Genomic DNA, 20,744 nt, shown 5'->3' with positions numbered 1-20,744 from the left:
CCGAGATTTGCTGTATTCATATATTTCTGACTAGCTTTGGAGAAATCTGGAAGACTAGTATCAAAGGGATGGGGAAGAGAGAGAAAGTGTGGCAGACAAGGAGGCTTTCCAGTTCGGGAAATGTGCAGGTTCCACTCAAGTGCACATATTCCAAAATGCTTAAATCCTTAAATATCAGACTACAGCAGATAGGAGGGGGCTAATCATGGAAGGTACATTCACACATTTGCTCTCACACCCACACTTATACAGCTTCCTCTTTAGGAAACCAGCCATTTTCTAAGATTGTGTTTGAGAATCTCTTACAAAGAAATGAATTTGAAATCAAATCATCTTCTTGTGCTATTAAATAATGGCACAGATGTGTTTTGAAAAACTTGAATCAAAACATCCAGTTCAGATCGCTGCGCCTTTTCCATTGAAGTATCTAATCATGGGGAAGAGAGTCAAGTTGTAATGTTTTATTACACTTGGCTTTGTGTTAAATTTATTCATCTCTAAGTGGAACACCAAACTAATCTTATTTTTTCTCATGGATTATCTATTCTTAAACGATTTCTTATTAATATTCACCTGCTATATGCTATAGAGATTCTGGAAGCTGCCCGCATCCATGTTGCTGAGCAGACAAAATAGTAACAAAAAGTTGCCTTTGATGAAATGTCTTCATGGTGTCTGTCCACATATTTCGTCAAGGGGTAACTGGAGATAAATTTGTATACCGTATTTTTTGCACCATAACACTCACTTCTTTCCTCCTAGAAAGTAAGGGGAAATGTCTGTGCGTGTTATGGAGCGAATGCCTGCGGGTGGCGGGGGGGATCTGCTGCAGTCGTGAGCAGAGGATCCATGGTTCCCCTTCCTTCCCTCCTCCGTGGTTACAAAGCATGGATCCACATGGATCCTCAGGATTTTTGCATTGGGCTACTCCAAACTCACTGTCAGATCACATGTCTGTGGCCACAGCATGAATCACAAAAAACATATATCCACTATTTCGTTTAGAATATTTTTGTTGTTGTTTTCCTCCTCTAAAAACTATGTGCATGTTATGATCTGGTGCATGTTATAGAGCAAAAAATACGGTATGTGTTTTAATAATCTGACAGAGAACGCAAACTGCCTGGGGCTCAGAAAGAAACCAGGTAGGCTTGGTGATCTCTCTGTCTCCCTCCCTAAAGATGTGCTTTGAATCCCTGTCTGGGGAATAGAGGGGGTCTAAATGGGGGTGTGATGGCAGCCTGCTTGACTTACCCAGACTGCCAAGGAGGATGGAATGGGGGGTGGGGGAGAGAGAGACCTATCCCCCTTCCATTGCAGCATGTTTTAATGGTTTCTGTTTGACTATTGCCACTAAACACAATTGCTGCAGGACTAGTGCTACTGCACTTGATTTTCATTTAAATTAGACTGATTGTGGGTGTGTGCTTGTCTTGCTCAGATTCTGGAATCCTTTAAACACTTCCCACAAGCTCCTTACCTTGTTGTGGGAGAGTGGAGCTGTGTTTCTAGCTGTTTTTTAAAAAAACGTAATACACTAGTAAAACCTGCAAAGCGTGAGGAGCAGTTACTGTGCATTTTAGGATTGTGGAGACAGGAGACTACCTGCATGGCTGCTTCGCGTGCTCATGGGTGTTTGGCATATGGCTATTTGTGAGTGGGCTTAACGTATGCTTAATACCTGAACGTACAGTGTTATAGTTAAGCAGTGAAGGTGCCAGTGTTTTCTGGGAGCCTGCGGTGGTGACATGATCAGAAACAAGCTAGCTGACATGCTTCATCGCTGCATCTGTTAATTATAACCTCTCTTAGAGGCCAAGTATTGACAGCTTTCACACAGAGCTACCAAAGTAACAGCATATTGCTACCACTTACATCTTAGCACCTTGTTGCCCTTGGTGCTGCGTCTTGCCTTTCCCAGTTCCCGCTGGTGTGCTTGCTTCCCTGGTAACCATTGGTTTGTTTCACTTGGTGAGGTTTTAGAAAAGCTGGATACCTACAACATCTAAAGGACCCCTGGCTGTCTGACGGCGTTGTGTACAGTGGTACCGCGTGTTACAGATGCTTCAGGTTACAGACACTTCAGGTTACAGACTCCGCTAACCCAGAAATAGTACCTCGGATTAAGAACTTTGCTTCAGGATGAGATCAGAAATCATTCGGTGGCTGCGCAGCAGCAGCAGGAGGCCCCATTAGCTAAAGTGATGCTTCAGGTTAAGAACAGTTTCAGGTTAAGAGCGGACCTCCAGAATGAATTAAGTTCTCAACCCGAAGTAGCACTGTATATGGAAGCGTATGCAATTACCGGTAAATAGCATGCTTCGGAAGCTAGTGCTTGAGTTAAAAGAACAAACCCTGTCTGTAGACTTGCAGCTTAAGAGTAAGAGATCCTGGGCCCATGGCATAGGGCAGGGGTAACATTTGCGGGGCCTTCCAGAGGGGGGGCTGCAATTCCCATCAAGCCCCGCCAATGCAGTAATCATGGTATTTGCTTAATTATAAGGCCTAACAAAGGGAAGCGGGTGGCACTGTGGGTTAAACTACAGAGCCTAGGACTTGCTGATCAGAAGGTCGGCGGTTTTAATCCCCACAACGGGGTGAGCTCCTGTTGCTCGGTCCCTGCTCCTGCCAACCTAGCAGTTCAAAAGCCCGTCAAAGTGCAAGTAGATAAATAGGTACCGCTCTGGCGGGAAGGTAAAGGGCATTTCTGTGTGCTTCTCTGGTTCGCCATGCTGGCCACATGACCCGGAAGCTGTACGCCGGCCCCCTCGGCCAATAAAGCGAGATGAGCGCCGCAACCCCAGAGTCAGCCATGACTGGACCTAATGGTCAGGGCTCCCTTTACCTTTACCTTTACCTTTTAAGACATAACAAACATAGACATTCAGAGTTGAACACCAATTTGGTTCCCAATTCCTTGGCTGCCAACATAAATAAGGAAGCAGGCAATGTAACACCATCTTCCTTGCCTAATAGCAAAATGTACCCAAATTCACTTAGTGTAACAAAATTCTTCCTGAGGCTAAACAAAGATTGAGAAATTCCATGAGGATCTTTATAGAGAGGACGTTGGTGAACAATACAGTGAACTATGTCCTTTATAGCTGCCTTGCAGAAGACACAGAAATGCTGTTCCAATGGTAATTTCTTGTAGCATCTATCCAGAAAGGCACAAGGCATAACACTGAGTTTTAATTCTGTAAAAGCAATTCTCTGTGAAGCTAAGGTAACTGCCTCCAAACAGTTAGCTTTCTGATTAACTGTCTTAATATGTGGACGCAGCTAGAAAATTTCAAAAGAATGGATAAATGGCATATCAAAGAAGCTTTCTCATACACAAGAAACCATAACTGCAATTTAGACCGTGACTGGATCTTAGTCAGCTCACTATCAAGTTCTCTAGCAAGTGTAGTTTTCAATTATGGTGCTGGTTCTGGAGGAGACTCTTGAGAGTCCCATGGAAGAAGATCAAACCTATCGATTCTTAAGGAAATCAGCCCTGAGCGCTCACTGGAAAGACAGATCGTGAAGCTGAGACTCCAATACTTTGGCCACCTCATGAGAAGAGAAGACTCCCTGGAAAAGACCCTGATGTCACAAGGAGAAGGGGACAACAGAGGACAAGATGGTTGGACAGTGTTCTTGAAGCTACCAGCATGAGTTTGACCAAACTGCGGGAGGCAGTGGAAGACAGGAGTGCCTGGCGTGTTCTGGTCCAGGGGGTCACGAAGAGTCGGACACAACTAAACGACAAAACAACAACAACAAGCAAGTGTAGGCAAAGCAGCAATTGACTTTTGAGAGTGAGCCATAAGCTATAGAAAGCAGACATGAAAATGGGAGAGTTTACATTCTGCTCTAGAAATTTAAGAGTTGAACTTGTATTCTAGCCTGTTTCAGCCCACTTCTGCACTGCCATATGCTGCATTGGTACCAACAGGTAAAGGAAATACTTTCTTAAGAAAGGAATTTTGAGGCTTCTCCAACTCCTGGACCAATGATCAGCTAAGACCTCAAATTTATATACCAGTGGGTTTTCAAAGTGTGTAGTACACCACATTGGTGTGGCAGCAAAGGTTGGCAAGTGTGGTGGGAAGGTTCATGGAGAATTGAAGAAACAGTTAAACATTTCACTATGGTATAGTATCAGAATAATTTTTTTTGGCTATACAACCAGAAAAAATGTCTCTCCAAGAGCATTGGCTATTCTTCTACAGTTCTTCATGATATATTGTTGTGAACAAGGACCTTCAACTCTGACAAATATGAAAGCTCAGAAAAGAGAAAGGCTTCTCTGTGTTGATGAGGAGATGGGAATTTGTCTCAAATTAGATAATTATAAATGAGATTACATGGCAAAATCAAGCTCACACCTCTCATTGAGTTTGTATGCATACTTAAGGTCAGTGCTTTTTTTCTAGAAGAAAATGGTGCCATGGGCATTTCCGGCAAGAGGGGAGGTGGAGGCAGCTGTGGTGATGGAGGGGGAGGAGGAAGAAGGAGGAGAGAGAGAGAGGCAGAGAGGGCTGCTTGCCCACCTGTGTGCCTGGGGGCTCACCTTGCACCTTGGCAGCAAGCCTGCTGGGTATCGGTGAGGCTATGCAAGGCAAAGTGGTCTGCAGATGATTGGGCTGGGGTGGGGAAGGCGGCAGAACTGGGCTTGCCTCGCTGCCACCATCCCAACAAGGGACATGGCAGAGGCTGGGCAAGGGGGCCCCACCCAGCACTCACAGGGCTTTCCTCCCCTTCAACTCTGCTGCCAAGGGGACAGGGAGGATGCTAGGAGCAGCGCTGGAGGGTGGAGGCCCATGGGACATTCCAAGCCTGGAACGGGTTTGTGCCAGGCCAAGGAGAGGGGGTCCTCCCGGCCCTTTCGGCAGCTCCATCCTTTGGTGGATGTTGCACCTTCCTGGGGTGGTTGGTGATAGCCCTGACAGCAATTGTTGTTGTTTATTCGTGTCCGACTCTTCGTGACCCCATGGACCAGAGCACGCCAGGCACTCCTGTCTTCCACTGCCTCCCGCAGCTTGGTCAAACTCATACTGGTAGCTTCGAGAACACTATCCAACCATCTCATCCTCTGTCGTTCCCTTCTCCTTGTGCCCTCCATTTTTCCCAACATCAGGGTCTTTTCCAGGGAGTTTTCTCTTCTCATGAGATGGCCAAAGTATTGGAGCCTCAGCTTCAGGATCTGTCCTTCCAGTGAGCACTCAGGGCTGATTTCCTTAAGAATGGAGAGGTTTGATCTTCTTGCAGTCCATGGGACTCTCAAGAGTCTCCTCCAGCACCAGAATTCAAAAGCATCAATTCTTCGGCGATCAGCCTTCTTTATGGTCCAGTTCTCACTTCCATACATCACTACTGGGAAAACCATAGCTTTAACTGTAAGGAACTTTGTTGGCAAGGTGATGTCTCTGCTTTTTAAGATGCTGTCTAGGTTTGTCATTGCTTTCCTCCCAAGAAGTAGGCGTCTTATAATTTTGTTGCTGCTGTCACCATCTGCAGTGATCATGGAGCCCAAGAAAGTAAAATCTCTCACTGCCTCCATTTCTTCCCCTTCTATTTGCCAGAAGGTGAGGGGACCAGTGGCCATGATTATGCCTTTATTTCCCTCCTCCTTTGTTTTCCTTTTTTCTGCTTGGATGATAACTTGTGCATTTTGCTCTTCCATCCCGTTTGCTCTTTTTCATGCTTCTGTTCAGTATGATGGGGATGAGGGGGTTAAGTTGCATACCTGACTGCAGCAGTCGCTATATTCCAACTCAACTCTCCAGATTGCTCATATGCTTATGTCCAAGTACTTCAGTACCCAGATAAATTGGGATCCAGATGGCGAAGATCAGAGAGTTACAAAGATATCACAGTTTTATTTTTGTACTGCAAAAGCTCGTTGTATTATTTATTGAATAATCACACCTAGCAATTATGTATATAGAGTTTTTAAGCATCCAAAACATTTATTATATATATTTATATTCCACCTTTTCCCCAGACTGGGACTCAAGGCAAGTTAAAGATAAAACCACAAAAGCACAGATAGAATAGAAAAACCTAAAACCAGAAAATTCTTATAGCAGCCATATTACAGATTGGGATAGTTGGTGGATGAAGTTGAGAGTTTCTGGCTGACATGAAATTTGAACCTTGGACATTTTATTCTTTAGCTGCTGCTCCTGTTTTGTTTGTTTTGTTTTTCTTTGCATAAACTATTATTGATGCTTAATCCTCTTGCTTGAGAAATTTAGGCTGTTAATAACCCCAGGTACAACATTAAGCGGTCTCAGAAACTTCCCCAATGTAGAACTAAATGAACCTTTCACATAACCGTATCTTTATATAGCTATCCCTGTTTGATTCCATTCTATCTTATGTATCATATGGAGAAATCAGTCATGCTTGTTGGATGCATATTGTCATTATAATAAAAGTCAGGAAAATAATAAGAGTTTCATGACTCACCGTTCAATCTGGAATGTGCATGAGATGCTAGCCTAGAAGAAAAACTCCACTCGTAGGTGTAAGGAACATAATGTGGTAACAGCATGCTTTTGGAGACATTGTGCTTTTAGAAATAATAATTCTCTAAAATTTCCTGGTGGAACGACAGTTTCCTATACTAAATAGACTTTGAGTGATCTGCTCTTAGCCAAAGTTCATTAGGGCCAACGTGTGATACAAAAAAGGGAAATTGCATCTATGCTTCTGACCTTGATTCTCCGCTAGCACACAAGCTTCTTTATATATGTTCAATACCTATGAACATTATACGGGAGGGGTACACAAATGTCCCTCTCCTGGCGAGTTTTGAGAACTAACTTACAATAACTGTCAGAAATATATTTACCTCGACCTGTTTTCAGACTTGGTAGCAGCAATTTTTATCTTAGGCCTGGGTGATGTAGCGATACATCGTCCTGGACCGGTGTGAGGGCCAGAGCATGATGGCGCCTTCACTCGGTGGTATACCACGTGTGAAACCATTGCCACTCCTAAGGTGCCATTGTGCTCTGGTCCTCAAACCAAGGAAGTCATGATTGTGTGGCACCAGAGCCGATGGAACACGTTTTTCCCTCGGTGCACCGGGTGCTGGTGGCAGAGGGACTCCCTTCACTGACAGTGTCTGGTCCGCAGAAGAATGACCTTTATCAGCCATTGGTGTCTTGCAGGGCTAGGGCTGATGGAGCTCATTCCTCTGCATTCCAGGTGCTGTCCAAGATGGATAAGAGTTTATTAAGGGTGAAATATTGAAGGCCCAAAGGCAGACAGTTCCAACAAGAAAGGAAAGTGAGAGGCATCTAAAGAAACTGGTGTGACTGGACAAGGAGCTGGCAGATGAGCTGAGATTTAAGATGGGCATGTGTAAGAAACGGAAGAAAGGGGGAATCCCAGAGGAGCCAACAATTGCAGGATGAATATCAAAATATATTTAAAAAATTAAAAATTGTCTAGTAGCACCTTAGAGACCAACTAAGTTTGAGCTTGGTATAAGCTTTTGTGTGCATGCACACTTCTTCAGATGCACACTTCTTCAGGGTGGAGCTGAGGTCATCATGAACGAAACTGATTACATCCAGGAGGTTCACAGACAACTCTCCAATAGGGCCTTTTATAAAAAACTGGACTCAGACCCCACACAGGAATACAAAAAAGAACAAGATAGTTAAAGATCTACCCCCAAACATCCAAGAACAGATCCTCTCAAACACACCAACAGAACCTCAACCAGGAACCTTCTATCTTCTACCCAAAATACACAAACCAGGAAATCCAGGACACCTCATCATCTCAGGTAATGACACTATCACAGTAGGTGTTTCTGGATATATGGACTCTGATCTGAAACCGTATGCCATCAGTGCTCCTAGCCACATATGTGCCACCACAGGTATCTGAAGAAGTGTGCATGCACACAAAAGCTTATACTGTACTAAGAACAAACTTAGTTAGTCTCTAAGGTGCTACTGGGCAATTTTTTAATATATTTCGACTGCGTCAGACCAACACGGCTACCTATCTGAATCTAGAAGGGTGGATATCAGGCAGGCTTAAGCTCAGGATGAGCTCAGGCTTGCAAGAAAGTTATTTACACCTTGATTTGTAATTGTTTCTTTAAAATCATTTCTTGGTGTGTGTTTTTTAAAAAAATTAAAATTCTAGGGAACAAATTTGACCCTAGAAGTTTGCATTCACTTTGCTTGTCGACCTGTACTATATCCTTTTTAGGTGGGGTTGATAAGAACTGTACAGAGCCAACACCTAGGGGCTGAGGATTCTTTGTCCCCCGTTAAAATATTTGAGGGGGCCAGCCTCCCCCCAGTTGATGGGCATTGCCATTCAAATGGTGTGCATGCGCAACATCATGTGATCAGTTATACAGGGTAGGGCTTACCTGCCCCCCCCCCCAATATTTTATTCAAGTTGGCACCTCTGACAGGATATGTAATACAACCAAACTATTATGAGCATATGTTGTTTTTACTGCTTTTTAATTTCTTTTGTCTCTCTTTTAGGCTTCAGATTGAAGAGTCTTCCAAACCTGTAAGCTGGACTATGCAGCTGGACAAAGCTGTAACCACTAACTACAAACCTGTGGCCAATCATCAATATAATGTGAGTTACTTTTCATGCTAGCCTTTATTGTAGTTCTTAAACTAATATTGCCAAATCACTAGGTGGTTAGTTCAACTCAAGAGATGAAATTCAGTACTCGGTCCAACTGTAATATGTGTTTAAGTTGACCTGTTAAGTCTTCTGTATTATACAACAGCGTAAGAGCATACTTCTATAAATCTATTTTAAAAGGTCCAGATCCTGTGCATACCCCCCTTTTTTTTTGCTTTCAAATTGTTATTGGAAGAGGGTCAGTTGATTTTTACTGTTAGCAAATACCTCAACACGTTTTAATTGAAGGAGAGGTATAATCGGCACAACGGCGGGTCAGCCTAGTGGCACAATAAAAGAACATTAAAGCAATAAAGCAAATGATTGGATTAAAGAATATTTCAGCAACAGTTAGTGCAATGAAACACCCAGCGAAGTGGCAGGAATGAATTTTCCCCCCCAAAATAATACGACTGTAAAACACATGATCAAATAGAACTGTTTTGACCTGCCATCTGAACATGCTCAAAAGCATAATGGGATGCTGCTGCTGAAAAAATATTCCTTCCAAATGTATAATAATAATAATAATAATAATAATAATAATAATAATTATTATTATTATTATTTATTTCTACCCCGCCCATCTGGCTGGGCTTCCCCAGCCACTCTGGGCAGCTTCCAAAAAAAATATTAAAATACTGTAATACATCAAACGTTAAAAGCTTCCCTAAACAGGGCTGCCTTCAGATGTCTTCTAAAAGTCTGGTAGTTGTTTTTTCCTTTGACACCTGGTGGGAGGGTGTTCCACAGGGCGGGTGCCACTACCGAGAAGGCCCTCTGCCTGGTTCCCTGTAACTTGGCCTCTCGCAATGAGGGAATCGCCAGAAGGCCCTCGGCGCTGGACCTCAGCGTCCGGGCAGAACGATGGAGGTGGAGACGCTCCTTCAGATATACTGGACCGAGGCCGTTTAGGGCTTTAAAGGTCAGCACCAACACTTTGAATTGTGCTCGGAAACGTACTGGGAGCCAGTGCAGATCTCTCAGGACCGGTGTTATATGGTCTCGGCGGCCGCTCCTAGTCACCAGACTAGCTGCCGCATTCTGGATTATATAGGTAGGTAGGTGTTTGGCAGTCCCCAGTGCATTATAGAGTTGAGGGGCAGCCTCTATATACATGTTTTCTGTGCATCTGTGCAGTCCCTACTTAATAAGGAATTTGTGTGATAATAGAGACCATGATGGAACATGAGACAGAGGCAGTGTCTCAGAGCTAATGTAGCATAGTGGCCGGGAGGCTGAACCGTGCGGTAATAGGGAAATCCCCAGTTCAAATCTTGCCTCTGCCAGGAACACTCAGTAGGTGACGTCATAAGCTCTCACCGGGACTTAAGCTCTCCTTGCGTGGGCGTGTATCTGCTCTCCAAATACATAAAAGAGAAAATGGCCAGCACAGTCATTTTCTTAGGAGAAGGCTCAAGCGAGCTGATGCAGGGATATATCTGTTTTCATTAGGTAAATGTTTTTTGTTTCCTGAGCATTGCCTGAAGATGAACACACCACAAGAAGAGACATCATTGAAGAAATAAAATAATGTTGGCAGATGCTGGCCTTTTATCACCATCGACTTAGAACTAAAATATCACTTTATATATGCATTTTGATCTTTCTATGCTCCTGCCAGCAAAAAATACTGACTGTGCATGCAATTCTCTTCCTGAATTCACAGTTTTAAGAGGACATGAAATAAAGCCATCTACAAGGTCAATTCACACCACAGTCCTTCTCCCCCCCCCACTTAAAATGATATTTTGAGGGGGGGGGGAGGAACTGTGGTGAGCTTTTTGAATGTCCAAGTACACAATGTCAACTGGAGATCACTGCTATATGCTTGTTAACTCTTTCAAAGAAATCCAGTGGGTTCATGAGACAGGAGAACATAATCCTCTCTTGCGTACGTGTCAAGTCCTTTAATCTTATGTTCCTAAAGCTGTGATGAGCCTTGAATCCAACCTCTGCTTAAAAACCTCCAAGGAAGGAGAATACACAACCTCCCAAGGGAGACTCCCACTGTTGAACAGCTCTTGCTGTCAAAAAGTTCTTTCTGGTGTTTAGTTAGAATCTCATTTCTTGTAAACTTGAATCCAGTAGAATTGTAGGGACCCTGTGGTCATTGTGATTGCCACTTCTAATAGTAAAATAATTCTTCTGTGGAACTAGAAACACATTAAAATGGTCAGCTAGAGGCCCTAGGCAATTGGCTGCTCTCAGATTCAAGGAATGACAGTGCAAAGCATATATGGGATGAAGTACCGTATTTTTTGCTCTATAAGACTCACTTTTTCCCTCCTAAAAAGTAAGGGGAAATGTGTGTGCGTCTTATGGAGTGAATGCAGGCTGCACAGCTATCCCAGAAGCCAGAACAGCAAGAGGGATCGCTGCTTTCACTGCACAGCGATCCCTCTTGCTGTTCTGGCTTCTGAGATTCAGAATATTTTTTTCTTGTTTTCCTCCTCCAAAGACTAGGTGCGTCTTATGGTCTGCTGCGTCTTCTAGAGCGAAAAATACGGTACTTTGGGGGACTTCACTCTGTTTTATAATTTGGTTTATCTTTCATTGTGCCTCAACTAAGAGTTAAGAAGATTCTTATTTATACCAAAGCAGAACTGATTCGATCCCCCACCCCACCCTTTGTTCCTTGCAGCTACAAATTCATATGGTGGTTGTCCTGGAGTGGGTTAAAAACACCATTTTAAAATTATGCCATTTGGATTAACAGATTGATTATGAAAAGAAGAAAAAGGAAGATGGAAAGAGGGCTCGGGCTGAAAAGCAGCAAGTACTGGACATGCTTTTTTCAGCCTTTGAAAAACATCAGTATTACAACATTAAGGACTTAGTGGACATAACGAAACAGCCGGTGGTAAGTGCTTGTTCTGAAAATGGATGCCGTTTGTCACTGATAAATACATTAACTTATTAAGACAAATTCTTTAGTATGTAACATGTGCATAACATGCATTTTAAACGAATCGGCACATACAGGTTGGTTTGTTTCCAATAATAGACATTGCAACTGCATGTTTAAAAATAACCAAAGCCCTGCAAATTGGTTACGTTTTGTTGTTCTTCCTGATCGGTGTACAGTGGTACCTCAGGTTACATACGCTTCAGGTTACATACACTTCAGGTTACAGACTCCGCTAACCCAGAAATAGCGCTTCAGGTTAAGAACTTTGCTTCAGGACGAGAACAGAAATCGTGCTCCGGCGGCGCAGCGGCAGCAGGAGGCCCCATTAGCTAAAGTGGTGCTTCAGGTTAAGAACTGTTTCAGGTTAAGTACGGACCTCCGGAACGAATTAAGTACGTAACCAGAGGTACCACTGTATAAACCGCAAGTTCTGAAACACAACAAAGTAACTCTTCACATATCGGGGATTAAGTGAGAAAAGAAAAGAAAACTGAGATGCTTCTTGTGTAATGGAACAGTTGGAAGCGTTTGACTACTTGGCATTTAATGATTAATAATCCCTGTGCCCCATTCAACGTTTAGATTCAGATTTCAAGCCTTTTAGAATTTGTTGCTAGCGGAGACTTCCGGTCAGCGCCAGCGATTAATGGCGGATTTCCCTCTGAGCTCTGGAGGGAGTCTGCTCCACGGGTTCGGGTCCTGCCGCTACGGCGAAGCGGGGACCCCCAAAAATCACAGGTAGTGAAGCCTGTGAACGAGGAGACTCGGCGGGCACCTTTTGCGCCCCCCCAAAACTGTGAAGGAGTCTTTTTAAAGGCTTCGGAACAGCAGCGGGTGAGCGGCGGGGTGCTGAGAGTTGTTTACCCAGTCCGTGGAGTGAAGCCGCATCGCCATTATCGGAGAGCGCTGATTTCTTCCTGAGAATTGGACTTAAAAGCAACTACCCGTGAGTAGGATTAAAGGATTAATTGGAGCTAAACTTTTAAGAATTTTGGTACTGACACGGGAAAGGTATAAAAAGGAAGTTGAAAACTCAACTAAAGCATCCATGATGATTCCCATTTCTGTCAAAGCCAAATTCCACCCATAATGGACAGATTCTGCAGCACATGGACTGTAGGTGAGACTGTTTCTAAGAGCAAAGTTTGCCATTTGCTCCTTGAAGACAGCTGGAGGAGGGGAATTGAGCCTTTCTCCTCTCCCACCCCCTTGTGGGGAAAACTTGAGTTACTGCACTTGGGATTATTGTTGCAAGACCTCCACTAGCACTTACTGCCCATAATGATTGCAGGTATGTCACTAGCTAATAATAGTTACAGAATCTGAAAGACCTTGGAGTTGGGAATCAGGTACTGAGCAGATATAATAGGGTCAACAGAGCTTGAATGGTCTGCAAGAGAATCAGTAAGGAGCCACAATAATAGCCCTGGCCAAGTTTGTGCCTGATGTACAACATCAACAAACCTGGGATAGCTCAGATAGCATGAGACGCTTAATCTCTGGGTCATGGGTTTGTGCCCCACGTTGGGCAAAATATTCCTGCATTGTAGGGGGTTGGATTAGATCAGGCATCCCCAGACTCAGCCCGCCAGATGTTTTGGGACTACAACTCCCATGATCCCTAGCTAACAGGACCAGTGGTCAGGGATGATGGGAACTGCAGTCCCAAAACAGCTGGAGGGCCGAGTTTGGGGGTGCCTAGATTAGATGATCCTCGTGGTCCCTTCTAACTCTCTAATTTCATGATTCTATGGGACTTCCTCATAAAGTTGTGCTTTGCAGGAAGAGCAACGCTTTCATTCTCATTCATGATCTCTTTTGAAACGGTTTGCCTTCTGTAAAAATAGGCATTCATGGCCTCTTTTTAAAAAATGTATATTATTGGATTTTTAAAAAAATGTCAGTTAACAATACTGAACACAAAAAACCTAGAAACACTTACTAAATATGAAATGTGGAGCTTTGGCAAGTGTAAAAGGTAAGTATCACATAAGGATTGTAGTCTCCTCAATTCCAATATAGGCAGTCAAAGAAAGGTGTTGTTCCATAGTTTTTCTTCCATGTGATGTTGGCTGTTGGAAACCATGCTCAGTCAATTTTACAAAGTCAATAAAGGGATGCCATGCTGTGTAGAAAGTGTTGGTTTTTTCCCTAGTGCGGTGCTTCCTTTGTAGAACGGTTAATTTGTCCATAAATGTCCCATTCTTGTGAGAACCAGGCTTCAAACAGGTTTGTACCTAGAGATTTCCAGTATTTTGCTATCACTAATTTAACTGCTGTTAGTAAGTGCTGAATGAGCTTTGAGAATGAGAAATGCTGAAGAACGTGTCCCATTCAGTCCCACCAAACCTTGGGCCTGTGTGTTGCACCATATTGACCCGAGATGTGCTTACATCAAAGGAACATAAAACTGCAAAAAGAGATTGTCAGTTCAAGCAATCAAATGCATTAACTGCATCTCAAGTTAATATAACAGTAGGTTCTGAACGTAACTGACCCTCCCAATATTGTATTGCAGCCTCATCTATTAGGAAATGCTATATAGATATTTGTTTTATGAATTGAACCATTTGTCAGCCAGGAGTTGTGTATTAGGCCTTTAAGAAAAATTTCCCATTAGGCCCACTCTAAAGTGCAAATTTTGACAGTGATTCTGATCCTGCACATCTTCAAGCTGCAACTTTGTCAGATGGCTCTGTTCTTCACACTGAATTCCATGTCTTTATTTGCTGTTGTGGATACACTGGGTGAAGTGAAAAATATTCTTAGTGGTTTTAATGCCTTATCCCAGTCGTCAGCTAATTCTTTTTTAATTAAAGCAATCAAGGCTGCTGTGTCAATTGCGCCTTCCAGGCTCTCTGGGTTGTTGTTTTCATTATGCTGAGGCTGCGTCACCATATTGGGCTTGACAGAGGCCTGTTATTGCGGTTCTTCAGTAGTGTGAGACGGAAGTGAAAATCAGTCGTCCACAGTGTTGTTTTGTAATTCTTGGATTCTACAGCTCATAGCCCACCTGGAGCTATTGAGTATCACAGAACTGTAGAGTTGGAAGGGAAACCAAAGGTCCATCTAGTCCAAACCCCTACAATGTGGGAATCTCAACTAAAGCAAACATGGCAGATGGCATACAGACAGACAGACATCCTTGTCATCTTGGAAAAAAGTGACAAGTGGGGTACAGCAGCGTTCTGTCCTGGGCCCATTGTTGTTCAACGCCTATATAAATGACTTGGATGAAGGAATTGAGGTGATGCTTCTCAAATTTGCAGATGACACCAAACTGGGAAGTTGTAGCTAAGACCACAGAAGACAGAACCAGGATTCAAAATGACCTTAACGGATTGGAGAGCTGGGCCCAAGCTAACGGAATGAATTTCAGTAGGGACAAATGTAAGGTTCTGCACTTAGGCAAGAAGAACCAGCTGCACAAATATAATATGGGGGACACCTGGCTTGCTAGTAGTACATGTGAAAAGGATCGAGGGGTTTTGGTAGACCACAAGCTTAACATGAGTCATCAGTGTGATGCAGCAGCAAAAAAGGCTAATGCTATTCTCAGCTGCTTCAACAAAAGTCTAGTGTCCAGATCAAGGGAAGTGATAGTACCGCTCCGTTCCACCTTTGACCATACCTGGGATACTGTGTCCAGTTCTGGGCACCACAATTTAAGAAAGATGTTGACAAGCTGCAACATGTGCCAAGGAGGGCAACCAAAATGATCGAGGGTATGGAAAACAAGCCTTATGAGCAGTGGTTGAAGGAGGTATATTTAGCCTAGAAAAGAGGAACGTGAGAGGACACATGATAACCATCTTCAGATATCTTAAGGGCTGTCACATGGAAGAGGGAACACACTTTTTTTTCTCCTGCTCTGGAGGGTAGGACTTGAACCAATGGCTTCAAGTTACAAGAAGGGAGATTCTGAGTAAACATCAGGGAGAACTTCTGACAGGAAGAGCTGTTTGACAGTGGAACAGACTCCCTCAGGAGGTTGTGGACTCTCCTTCCTTGGAGGTTTTTAAGCAGAGGTTGGATGGCCGCATGCCATGGATGGTGTAGTTGAGATTCCTGCATTGTGGGGGGTTGGACAAGATGCCCCTTGGGATCCCTTCCAATTCATCAACCCTTGTTGTTGTTGTTGTTGTTGTTTAGTCGTTTAGTCGTGTCCGACTCTTTGTGACCCCATGGACCAGAGCACGCCAGGCACTTCTGTCTTCCACTGCCTCCCACAGTTTAGTCAAACTCATGCTGGTAGCTTCAAGAACACTGTCCAACCATCTCGTCCTGTGTCGTCCCCTTCTCCTTGTGCCCTCCATCTTTCCCAACATCAGGGTCTTTTCCAGGGAGTCTTCTCTTCTCATGAGGTGGCCAAAGTCTTGGAGCCTCATCTTCAGGATCTGTCCTTCCAGTGAGCACTCAGGGCTGATTTCCTTCAGAATGGAGAGGTTTGATCTTCTTGCAGTCCATGGGACTCTCAAGAGTATCCTCCAGCACCAGAATTCAAATGCATCAATTCTTCGGTGATCAGCCTTCTTGATGGTCCAGCTCTCACTTTCATACATCGCTACTGGGAAAACCATAGCTTTAACTATACGGACCTTTGTTGTCATCAACCCTACAGTTCTGTAATTCTTTGATTCTGTGATAAATGCTTTGAGTACTCCAAAGTGTGTCCAAACGCTTCTGTGAATCCTTCTGTCATCCTGAGACATTTATATTTCTTACTTGTATTTATCATCCTTGTAATATCAGAAAAGTAATACTCAGGGCTTGAATGTTTATGAACTCTTTAGCTCCCCAGAATATGCTCTTATTATGCTGTATGAACAGCTTACACTTTATTTAAAAATCTGTATTGAGGATCATTAATAGCTTTCTTGTAACCAAATGCATTTTTATAAAATGCATTTTGGGCAGTCTTCTGTGCTGCAAGTGCAATCTTATTGCCATTATCACCAATCTGTTTTCTCGAAAAAAACAAAACCTAACTCTCAAGTGAACAATTTAAGCAGGAACAATTTAACAAGCATCGTTTTAAAAGCAAGAGTGTGAAAATACATTTCTATGGATTTGAAGAAATAACAAATCTTGTGGTTAACTCTTAAGCCAGCATTTACAAAAATGTTGGGAATTGGTTTGGTGGCAAATTCAGGAACCGCAGGATAGACATTATGGGGTTCTATCCTGGCCAGGTTCTTCTGGGCCTCCCAGTTCACACTTTTTGTCCTTGGAGAATTCCAGAGAACGTTTCCCTGGAGTGAGAATTGTCCCCAGAATACCAAATGGAAAGGGACTAAAAAGCTGTCGTGCCAAGTTTCCATGGAAAATGGCAAAGTATTGTCATTATCCATAAGCCTGGTGTTAATACCAGAGTTTAGATCACAGACATATGTGTGTAAAATGAATTGTATCACATATAATTCACCTCACATGATAAAGGCCATGTTCTTCCACATGTTTGTTTGCTGCATGTGGTGATCTTCCTCTCTAGAGGCATCTGTTGGGGGGAAATAAGATCTGTGACCCCAATATGGGTAATTAACAACAGAATTGGCCAGATTCCTGGATTCTCTCCAGCAGGAGAGAGGCTGCAGCAAAGTTTAAAACAGTTGCAGAGTTCAGCAGAAGCATAGCTTGGGAATGTAGGTTGTTAGACCCCTTTTCATATCTTGTTTCACTTCTAGTGGTTGTCCCTCTCTCTACCCCTCTGACAGTGAACAGACCACACAACTGTTAAGTAAGTTTAAAAGCTTTACTGACAAAATCCAAAGGTCTGGTTCACGTGTTATTCCATGTAGCAGCAAGAAGAACACAGGTACAGAATACAGAAAGATTATTACAAGCATGTGTTCTGAACTTGGAGCAAATTCAGACATGTCCTTTCTGGTTGGTTATATGGCATGAAGAGTGAGGAAAGTAAAGTGAATAAGAAGCATGACCTGAGTCTAGCAACGCAACTCTGTGGTCTTAACCCCTTCATGCACTAACTAACACTCATGCATAGTTATGTTTGACAGCAATTTCGTACAGCACTCCTCATCTTTTGCTCTCCCAGAACAGCCTGCTCTGCTCTGTCCAGAAATTTTTCATCTTCCCTGATAGCTCAAAGTGCCTCAAGGAGTTGTGCCTTTTCCTCCAGCAGGGCAGCCACTTGCTGCAGGTAAAACTGTGTAATTCCTCAGATAGAAAAACAAACAAGCCACTGGCACGGCTGGTCACTGCAGCAGCTCTCGCTATCCATGTCCCTTGCTCCTATGCACTCCAACACAACACTTCAGCTTTTTCCTGCAAAACACCTTCACAAACACCCCTGTTTGCAATCTCCCAATGATGTAGAAATGGGGTTTGCTAGCTCCATCTCACTTCCTTTCTCAGCAGTAGTTCCTCTCCCTCAGACCATGTGCTGTAATACAGCACATGGCCAAGAACACACAAAAGCACACAAGTAAGCCTTCTAACAGCAAGCAACCAGCCTTAGATAAGCAACCAGCCTTAGCTCCAAAGGCACAAGCTCACTTTGTTCTGTCTTTTCCACCAATGCCTCTCAAATCTTCTAGTTTACTGGCCCTGTTTGCCAGCTCCCAGAGACTGAGAACCAGGCTTCCTCAACCTCGGCCCTCCAGATGTTTTGAGACTACAATTCCCATCATCCCTGACCACTGGTCCTGCTAGCTAGGGATGATGGGAGTTGTAGGCTAAAAACATCTGGAGGGCCGAGTTTGAGGAAGCCTACTGAGAACAGTTATGTAGAACCAAGTGAGTGGATTAGAGCAGGGATGTCCAACAGGTTGATCGCAATCTACTGGTCGATCCCTGTGAGGCTTTGGTTGATCACGGTCGATCGCTGGCCCTTCCCCCTCGCCCTGCCCCGCCTTCCATCATTGTTGGAGAAGGGAAGACAGAGTTTGCAAACTGAGGCTGTCCCCCCCCCAGCGATCCTTCGGTAAGTTGCTGTTTCTCTTTGACCCCCAAAATAATGTAAAAATGTTGCGCCCCCCAAAAAGCTAAGCAACTTATGCTTCCTGAACCCCCTAAAAAAAACTTTGACCTGAGCCCCTAAAAATGGGGATAGATCACTGCCAGTTTTTAATTCTGTGAGTAGATCACAGTCTCTTGGAAGTTGGCCACCCCCGGATTAGAGAAAGGAAGGTTGGGTCATGTTGAGACAAGTTCATTGCTTTTCTTCTGATTGAAAGTTTTCTCAGCACTTGTTAAACAAGGTGAAATTAATCTTAGTATTCAAGGCTTTTGCTTAGCCAGTTTTCCAAGCCCTTTCAGTACTGTATTAAAATTAATTTCTAAGTACTTGCTTTTCCCAATTTAGCTACTCAAAATGTGCCCTTTTCTGCTGGCAGTTTGTTAGCTTTATCTTTGTATTCTTTTTCATCTCTGCAAAGGACCTGATTTGGCTGCTTTGTGCTTGACTGTCTGTTGATTACTAGATGTCAGTAATTAGCTTGTAAAGCTGGCAGCTTGACAGACTAGGTTAATTTCATTTAGGCATTTTTAATGGTCCTCTTGGGCAATTTTACTTTGGCAGCATTTGTTCCTGACAGCTCAGGACTTTGTGGAAAGCATGGCCTCCACGGGGCTCTCCCTGAATAAATCTGGCCCTAAGCCAGTGGCTTGGATCTGGTGTTTACCCCTGTCGGCGTGCGTGATCTGACACTAAGTTCCAGTGGAACAAAAGAAGTGCCATGGTCAAATTACTTCCTGGTGCAACTAGACTTCTCTGCAGGGAGGTGGGACCAGTTTGATGGTCCGCCCCTGCCACTTAACGGATCCAAATGGCTTCCAGAGAGTGGTAGCCTCTCAGCTGATTCCCTGGTGGCCCACTGGAATGTGGAGTTTGTGGCTGTTGGATGGGGTCCGGCAGGCTTCCCTGTGCCCCACTGGACTCCCGTGGATAGCTCTCCGTCAGCTTCCTGTAGCAGAGTCGTCGCAGCGGTAGAAACTGTTGCTATGTGTGTGTAATGAATCAGACTGCACACAAGCGTTCTTCCTTAACTTCAATAGTCTTTAATCGTATAGAAAAACCTCATAAATCAGCCCGGCGAAAGAGCGCACATATTGCTGCCTCGCCGCAAAAGCGAAAGGAAAAAACACACAGGGAAACACTCCCCTCTGTGAACATAGCCACACCTCAGAATGTGAGACGTCACTCAGAACTGTTTAACCCTGTAAGTTCTGATTCTCTTCACAGAGTTAACCAGGGCTATCGACTGTCTGGCTCTAAAGCGCCCTCTCCGATTGCATGGAGCTCGAACGGTTCTGTGGTATTGCCCAGGTCTGAGGGCAATGAGATAATCACTGAGATGGCTAGAGTGACAGTAGTGAAAGACTCATTCTGAATTGAACTGAACATCGGGCTTACCAAGTGGCAATGACAAAGGCAAAGAACACCTTCATTGCTGCCCCCATTGCATCAGCAGAAAACAGTTGCAGGAGACTCTTTCCGGTAGTTCGTAGAACCACCTTCGTCATCAGGGTCCAGTAAGAACTCCAAGTACTCCTGCAATGATTTTGCAAAGTTTTTTGCAGATAAAATTGGTTGAATCTGGAAGGTGGTAAATTCTACCATGGTAGCAAGGCCAGGGCGGGAGAGTGCCAGCTCTCTGTCTAGTCAAGTTGTAGGGAATTAAAGAACCTTTTAATGAGGGTGAAAGAGGAGAGCGCAAAATATGGTTTGAAGCTCAACATCAAAAAAACGAAGATCATGGCCACTGGTCCCATCACCTCCTGGGAAATAGAAGGGGAAGAAATGGAGGCAGTGAGAGATTTTACTTTCTTGGGCTCCATGATCACTGCAGACGGTGACAGCAGCCACGAAATTAAAAGATGCCTGCTTTGAATTGAATTGATGCTTTTGAATTATGGTGCTGGAGGAGACTCTTGAGAGTCTCATGGACTGCAAGAAGAACAAACCTATCCATTCTTAAGGAAATCAGCCCTGAGTGCTTACTGGAAGGACAGATCGTGAAGCTGAGGCTCCAATACTTTGGCCACCTCATGAGAAGAGAAGACTCTCTGGAAAAGACCCTGATGTTGGGAAAGATGGAGGGCACAAGGAGAAGGGGACGACAGAGGACGAGATGGTTGGATAGTGTTCTTGAAGCTACCAGCATGAGTTTGACCAAACTGTGGGAGGCAGTGGAAGACAGGAGTGTCTGGC

At 43.9% G+C, this 20,744-nt stretch overlaps 1 protein-coding gene across 1 annotated transcript in view; it reads left to right on the top strand.

Moving 5' to 3' along the window:
* The window catches only part of GTF2F2 (general transcription factor IIF subunit 2), a 59,228-nt gene that overhangs the window by 34,048 nt on the left and 4,436 nt on the right, over positions 1-20,744 (top strand). The window contains exons 7-8 of the mRNA XM_081911848.1: positions 8,511-8,610; positions 11,381-11,524. Coding sequence (XP_081767974.1) covers positions 8,511-8,610; positions 11,381-11,524 — 244 coding nt within the window. The remainder of the gene's footprint in view (positions 1-8,510; positions 8,611-11,380; positions 11,525-20,744) is intronic.

The sequence above is a fragment of the Podarcis melisellensis genome, assembly GCF_964234715.1.
Source record: "Podarcis melisellensis genome assembly, chromosome: 5".
Classification (NCBI taxonomy): Eukaryota; Metazoa; Chordata; class Lepidosauria; order Squamata; family Lacertidae; genus Podarcis; species Podarcis melisellensis.
The sequence above is the reverse complement of the archived record's forward strand: the minus strand, read 5'-3'. Positions and strand labels throughout refer to the sequence as shown.